Here is an 8,117-nt window from a genome sequence, read left to right on the forward strand (position 1 = left end):
TAAGAAAAGGGTCAATAGTGCTCAATGAACTGAGGCCAGAGAGAAAAGCTAAAGACTTTTTTCTTCTTCTATTGAATAAAAAAGGATAAAAGGGCTTAGTCTGCAGCTCAGCATAGGTGGGATAATAATATTACAAAACAGAGGGAAGACAGACCTACTCAATAGTCACTATGTTTCTATTTTCTCTACCAAAAAGATGATATTTAGATTGGAAAGGATGGAACAAAAATGGTGCATTAGGAATGGGTACCCAAGATAAGTGAAGTGATAGTAAGATTACGCCAAGCTGTGTCATCAAGTCATCAGGCCCAGATGAACTTCATCCCAGAGACCTGAAAGAAGAGTCATACGGGATGGCTGAGTCACCGTCAGTGATCTCTCAAAGACTGTGGAGAATGGGAGCAGTGGTGTAGGACTAGAGAAAGGTGAATGAATATTATCTTTATTTCCCCCAAAAGGGAAGAAAATGCTATCTGCGAAATATAGGAAGGTGAAATCAACTTCCGTTTCTGGCTAAATTCTCGAATGCATCATTGGAGGGCGAATCAGTAGCAGTGAACATTCAGAAGCAGTGACATGGCATTGTAATTATATCCACATTTCCATAGCACCTTCAAGTTTGCAAAGCACTTAGATGCGATCAAATTTAAACAACAACCCTGGGATCCAGGTTCTTCCCCCTTATGATGCTCATTTTACAAATAAGGAAATTTAGCCTGAGAGAGGGCAGCTGATTTGCAGGGTTTTATAAGGAAAGCCTATAATGCAGGAATATTATAAAGATCAATTCGTGGGTTTTAGAAGAAAAATCCTTTTAACAGGTTAAAGTGGCGAATGCTGAGTGGTGTCTACTCCAGCTCTGTAGCTAGGTGGTTCTGTGGGTAAGCTCTGGACCTGGAGTAAGGAAGCTCTGAGTTCAAATCCCACCCTAAGTCCTAGATACTGTGTGACCTTGGGCTAGTCACTTAACCTTTTTCAGCTTCAATTTCCTCATCTGTAAAATGGGGGTAATAATAGCACCTACCTCCCAGGGTTGCTGTGAGGATCAAATGAAATAACATTTGAAACATACTCAGTACAGTGCCTGGCACATGGTAGGCATTTATTAAGCACTCCCTCAAAGCCAGGAAGACCAGGTTCAAGTCCTGATTCAAATACATACTGAGTGTTACCCCAAGAAAGTTACTGAACCTCTTGGTTCTCTAGGCAATTCTATAAATCTATAAATGACAAATAATGGGTCCATTTTAAAAGACTCATGATGGAAAATGCTATCCACATCCAGAGAAAGAACTATGGAGTCTAAATGCAGATTGAAGTCTACTATTTTCTCTCTTTTTTGTTTGCTCTTTCTCATGGTTTTTCCCTTTTGTTCTGATTCTTCTTTCACAACATGACTAATGGGCAAATATGTTTAATATGATTATACATGTATAGCCTATATGAGATTGCTTGCCATCTTGGGGAGTGAGGAGGGGAGGGAGGGAGAAAAAAATTTTGGAACTCAAAATTTATGAATGAATATTATCCTTATTTCCCCCAGAAGGGAAGAAGAGAAAATGCTATCTGTGAAATATAGGAAGGTGAACTAGAATTCCATTTCTGGTTGAATTCTCAAATGCATCATTGGAGGGCTAATCAGTAGTAGCGAACATTCAGAAGCAGCATATATACACACACACATATATGTATATATATGTATATATATATATGTGTGTATATATATGTATACACACACACACACGCAACATAAAAATATATAAAGAAAGAACCTAGTAGTCACTACTTTCCATTGTCTGGCACCCATTACTATTCATGTAGAGGCAAAACCAAAGTAGGATGAATGTGGCTGTTATTTTCTAACCTCAAAATCCCAGTAATTCCAAATGAGTGGAAATGAGATAAGTAATTAGAGAATGTGATGTAGTTGAAAGGTATATGATGTTTATTGTTTATTGTGTTGATAAATATAGGGTATTTGTAATTGATGTGGCATAAGAAATAAAATCTTCTCAAAGATAAAAAAATGGACCCACTTGCTCTGGTAGATGGAATAATCTGCCAATGACTGCCAGGGAGTTACCTCAGCTGGGAATTCACTTTATCAGTGAAACCACAGGCTCAGTCTCTATCCCTTTCATCATGTGATACCTCTGCTCCAAAAATTTCAAAGTCACCCTGTAGCCTAAAATAAAAATCCAAAGATTCTGGCATTCAAGACCCTCAATCATTGGGTTTAACCCTATTCTTCAAGCGTTATTTCCATTTTAGTAGTCAGAAATGCAAAAGGCAGGATTATATGCAGATAACTACCCTTTAGATAATGGACCATTTTCCCAATCCTTCTTTTGGATATTTGATCTCACTGGCATGGGTACTCCTTCCACCAATGCACACTGCAATCCATCCACTTCTCAACCAGAGTTATTCTTGTTCCATCAATCCTTCACAAAGGAAAAAAAAACCCCTCCATCAACTCAAAGTACTAGATGCTTTATTAAGAGTGTTTATCCTTTTATTATTGTTATGGAAACCCATTTTCATAAAGCTGAGCACATAAGATACCATCCAACCAATGTTACCAATTTACAAGAACGTACTTTCAGAGCTTAAACTCTTGTTTCTTGGTCATTACTGTCAAAAAAAAGAAAGCTAAATCATTTAAAAATAAAGCGTAAACAGCTAGATCCCAATTAGTACAAATAATAAATTCTGTGAGATCACATGTTTTTAAATTCATATTCATTGAAGCTATAATTACATAAAATATGGCAAATGGTTCCAACCCAATGGAAGTGTGTGTAATGCAGATCTAAATAACACAATCACTTCATTGGATTCATTATTCATGCTAATCAAGACCTAGCTGAAGTTTGAATTCTTTAAACAAACGCAGAGTAATAGAATACTCTATTTTCTATGACAAGTAAGTTCTGAATCACTGAGGGTAGAACACGTACTGTGAACTGCATCTCCAGTAGTTTCAATTGCTTTATAGTGAGCCTTCCCATGTTCTCACTTGGTTCCCCTTGTCATCATTTGTATACACACGCAAGATGGATGGATCCTATTCAGTGCATTCTCTGACCAGGAAACGTGATTTTCCCTATGTAAAGCTAACAGGTTCATGTGGGGAATCAAATCCATGACGCCGACTTCATTATCAACACCCTCTAATCAACCAAGCTAACCAGCTCAGACAAGCAGAAAACATCGCTCAATGGTAGGACAAGTGAATTAAAATCACGTACTGAACCTACTCTTGAAATGTAAGAAATAAGTTGAACTAACATTGCTTTCCTAGTATCTAAATGGGAAACTAACAGGATAAATCAGTTGTCGGGCTACCTCCAGTTAGAAAGGAGCGTAATCAATGCTTTCTATTGAATTTATTTAGGTCCAACTCAGTATTCAGGTCAAAGACTACATTACCAACTGAAGGAAATGATTCTCAAGAGGAAATGCAATGCAAGCATCTGATGAAGTTTGGGCTACTGTGGCCCAAGCAAAAGAATACTATGGAATGGCCCATGGGCACCTGATGACAATGAGTAATCATCTATATTCAACTGTTCTAGCATGAATGAGTCATTTGATTCCCTTTGAGAAAAACAGAATTTAATCAAAAAGCAGATCTTTTTCATCCCAGTAAGGTAGTTATATGTGAATATTATGAGGAATGCTATGCATTTATGATAACAGGTGTACATTTAAACTTTATGAGAAGGCTGTATATGAAACCTCCTTTAAGAAGCAAAAGAGTTGCTCTGTAAGATGTTAGTGGACTTTGGTATGAGCATTTGCATCTAAGAAAAATGTGGTTTGGAATTCCCTTAATAAGTTTTCTGAATTTGGTTTAAAAAATTGAATATTGGTAAGGGTTATCTAGGGCAGCTAAGTGGTGCTGCAGCAGATAGAATGCTGGGCTGGAGTGAGGAATACTCACCTTTGAGAGTTCAAATCAGCTTGAAATCAGAATATCGTCAAACATCTCTTCCTAATGTTAGCCAGAGAAAGTGGCTAATTATGGAACTGATAAATTCCTTCCATGGATATTGAGCATAAACCACCCAACACATCCAGTCCTGAGGATTATTAACAGAGGTGTAACAGAGGATTATTCAGTGAGAGCCTAGCCCTTGTGAACTCTGCCTGATGTAATCTCCATGTAGACTTGAGAGCATGTGTGGGTATTCAATGACTGTTTCCTCTGATTACTATGTGAAGAAAGGGCCTCTTGCATTGGCTTCTGAGTGAGAATTGAGAATGCATATAAAAGATTCCCAGTGGGGGCAACGTAAGTCTCTTTGCTGCCTGGCTGTATTTGTTTCAGTGAAGAAGCAGGGAATGCCATAAGCCTCCCAGTGTGGAAAGAGAATGTGGACTCTTCTCCCTAGCTAAGGTGATATGAAGACACAAGGACAATGGTCCTGACATTCTTTCCTGTCCAATGTGAAAGAATATTGGAAATAGAACAGACTGGGCTGTGACCTTGTGAGCCTCAAAAAGCACAGAAGGTCACCAGAGTTCAGGAGCTAAAGTCCAGGGCAGAGTCTGTGGCCAGTTGAGCCTGGTACACCTGAAGGGCAATCGAGACCCATGCCAACAGTGAGCTGACCCCACAACCAAGATGCTAGATCCTACAAGCAAGGGTGGGCCTCTGTCCATTAGCTACGATACATGCAGGAGTGAATTTCATGGGACAAATGCTTTATAGGAACTGCTTTAATTTTGAGCCCACTCTCCCTGGGATTGAGTTAGTATAAGGTATTGGGGAAGACATTCGTACTTTTGTTTTTATTATATCTTCCTGGTAAATCTACATTTGTGAAAACTAACTGATGTCAATTGGCTAAAAGATACAAGGGCACCAACTGTTAACTTGTGATTGATGTTGGGGAGAACCGACCAGAATAAATGACAACATTAGCAAGACACCATCATTCAACAGTCATACTCCCAGAACACTGAGGAAGGGATGTAGCCAGCCTCACTTCAGGGATCCAACACATCACTGTGAATGTGAACTGGGAAAAAGGACCCCCAGAGCATATGACTGCTGCACTGGTTAATATGAAGAATAGTTGTGGTCTAGATTTGGGACACAACACACATACATCTATGTATAAGGCCTGCACTGTTACAGTGAAGAATTAGTTCACATTTCTTTGGGAGCAAAAAAGAAAGAGGCATTTACTCAGAGCCAACTGCACGCACTTTTAGGGGCCCATTTTATGGATGGGCTGCACACAGTCAACACTGTCTAGCATTTGGCTCTACCTCAGGTTGAGTGCCTGTCCTATGGAGGAACTTCTCTGCGCAGCTATTTACATCATTGGGAAGGACCAGGGATATTGTTGAGGAGGTAACTTGAATTGCCAAAAATCAAGGAAGAGAATCGTTAACAGCAGGTGTTTTTGTCCTCTATGTGAATTGTTCACATTCTATACTTTGTCTTTCCTTGGGGCAACGTAGTAACTGTGAGTTTCCCACCGACTCGATTCGCAGCCTCTATTTCCACTCCACAGCAAAGTGGACCCTTCCCTCCCAGACCAAATGTTCCCAAAAATCTCTTTCGCTGCAATTTGGCGGACGACTCTTCCTACCTGTGACTTTGAGTTCTGTCGTGCGCCGGATCAGTTTTCCATCATACTTGAGTTCGCAAGTGTAATTTCCTCCATCTTCCTCTTGAACCTCCTGGATGAGAAGAGCATTGCCTTTCTGTATAATTATGCTCCTCCACATTTTGGGTTTGCATTCCTGCAGGGAAAACAGTTGCCAGTAAGGAGAGATTCAGGTCGCCAAGTCCAACATCAACCATTTGACAGTTTTCTTTGTTTTTATGGCTATTTTTTGTTGGCGTTCAAAATATGCATCTAAGACAACTAGACAGCATAATAAACCGGTGGGTATCGCACATGACTCGGATAATTTCCAAGTCATAAATAAAATACATTTTGAAGACCTTACCCCAAGAGCAAGAGTCATTTGGAAGGCAGGCTGCATAAACAAACAACAAGGGGAGGGCCTGGAAAGAGAGGTATGGCATAATGAACAGCTGAATATTCATGAGTAGAATGTCCCAGCACTTTTGGGCTGGCATTGCTGCTTCCTACGAGACTGCAAAGGGTGTTCACTTAGCCATGTAGCTGATGTTGGGGGAGGCACAGTCATCATTAAACATTCATATAGACATTGAAGTTGGCAAAGTACTCTGCAATCATTTATTCATGGTCCATCCCAGTACCTCTGCAAGGGAGGCCATTGCCAAAAGCCCTATTTCAGAAAGGCCCTAAAATCAGTCTCAGAGACTCTCAGAGATTAGTTTGCTCCAGAGGCAGCTGGGTAAAGGAAGGACACAGGGCTATCATGAAAGCACAAAGACACAGGAGGGCAGTAACATGAATGGAAGGGGACTAAGTTTCTGAGGCCACATCTTTCAATGGCCAATAGCTCTGGGAGGCAGAGGGAATCTTGTTACCAGGCTATGATGGCTCAATTCTTTGAGTGTACAAGGAGCCATTTTCCCATTATTGTGCATTTAACCAGAGGGGTAAGAAAGTGAGATGTAGCCCACTAGGCCTGGATGTTTGGCTCAGTGACCTGAGTTCTTGGAACTTTGCCCATCCTCCTCTAGAGGCTATCCACAATGTGCCTACAGTTGTTTACTATTCACATAGCTTCTGGGGACCACCACTATCCAAGTACCACTGAGGCACCCTCCCTCATGGTCAGTGAGTGTTGAGTGAAAGCAGAGAGAGAAAAGGCATCCCTAAGACAAATTCACTGGTCATTGCAGCATAAGGAAAAGGCCTAGAGATAAGTCCTTGAATAGGGGTGGTGTTCACTTTCTCCCTTCCCTATCATGCCATATACTTTATTGCCTATCTACCTCTCCAAGCAATGAAATAGTACCAAAATTGGCATGGAATAGTAGCTAGAGAGTTGGCATTGATTCCAGAAAACCTTGGGTTTCAAGTCTCATCTCTGAAACATATTGGCTGTATAACCCTGGGCAATTCTCTGAGATTAAAAGTTGGAGAGAAGTTACCAACCTGCACTGGTAGAGGGAGTTTTCTCCCCTGGGAGACACTTCTGTAGGTGAAATCACAGGCCTAGTCCCCAGCTGTATCCCTTCAAAGGCCTGAGCTCTGGGTGTATAGATGCTGATGTTACCTAACAGACTGAGGCACCATATTGATGTCTTTTCTCACTGCAACATAATTTGTGCTTTTACATCAGTGAAGATTTTGACAATGAAAATGGTACTTCGGTTTATGAGGATAATATTGAAGAGTGATGCTTCCTTTATGTCCAGGCCAACAACCGGCCTACAATGTTAGAGAGTAAATAAAAGTAATACTACCGAAGAACTCTAGATGTAACCCCCTCTCCCCCCACCCAAGGTGGTAGTGGTGGCGTAACTCGGGGTGAGTTTAGAAAAATAGTGAAGAATTTGTCTGAAATTATAGTAGGTACTATGTGTCTTGTGGGACTTATCACATTTAGGAGACTTGCAGTGAGCTAAACCTTGGGTTATATGGTTGTTGGGATGGAGGGGAGAGAGAGAGGACAGACAGACAGACAGTCACAAAGACAAAGACACACATACACATTATCTGGCTGGCAAAGTCGCTATATAATGACAATCCACAAATATGCTCGCTCCTGGCTCCTGACCCTGATCAGCTCAGATTTCCAAAGAAACATTCTGATGGTCATTAAACCAAAATATGGCCCCCTTGGGCATTTGGGGGCAGGGAAGAAAATGAAAACCGAGCTTCTGTGCTTTAAAATGGGCCAGGGGTTTGGGGGTGGGGCAGATTCTATGGAAAACAAACTGGGAGTCCCTCCTGTTCCTTTTCATCTCTCTTGGTCCTTTGGTTTGCTACTCCAAGACACTTAACACTGCCCAGGAAGCCCACATCAGGATTATTTTGTTTGGCTCTAGGCTCCATATTTCAGGGAGGATGTGGACATGTTCTGGGGAGTGTCCACAGCAGGGTGAGCAGGAGAATGAGAGATTTTGAGCAAGGGATGCTTAAACAAGAGGAGATTCTGGGGTGAGGGGTGTGTGTGTGTGTGTGTGTGTGTGTGTGTGTGTGTGTGTGTGTGTG

General features: G+C 41.1%; 1 protein-coding gene across 1 annotated transcript in view; it reads right to left on the reverse strand.

Moving 5' to 3' along the window:
* The window catches only part of IL1RAPL2 (interleukin 1 receptor accessory protein like 2), a 444,607-nt gene that overhangs the window by 390,056 nt on the left and 46,434 nt on the right, over positions 1 to 8,117 (reverse strand). The window contains exon 3 of the mRNA XM_027861417.1: positions 5,607 to 5,760. Coding sequence (XP_027717218.1) covers positions 5,607 to 5,760 — 154 coding nt within the window. The remainder of the gene's footprint in view (positions 1 to 5,606; positions 5,761 to 8,117) is intronic.

Source organism: Vombatus ursinus, unplaced genomic scaffold (assembly GCF_900497805.2).
Source record: "Vombatus ursinus unplaced genomic scaffold, bare-nosed wombat genome assembly UNPS02014735.1, whole genome shotgun sequence".
Lineage (NCBI taxonomy): Eukaryota > Metazoa > Chordata > Mammalia > Diprotodontia > Vombatidae > Vombatus > Vombatus ursinus.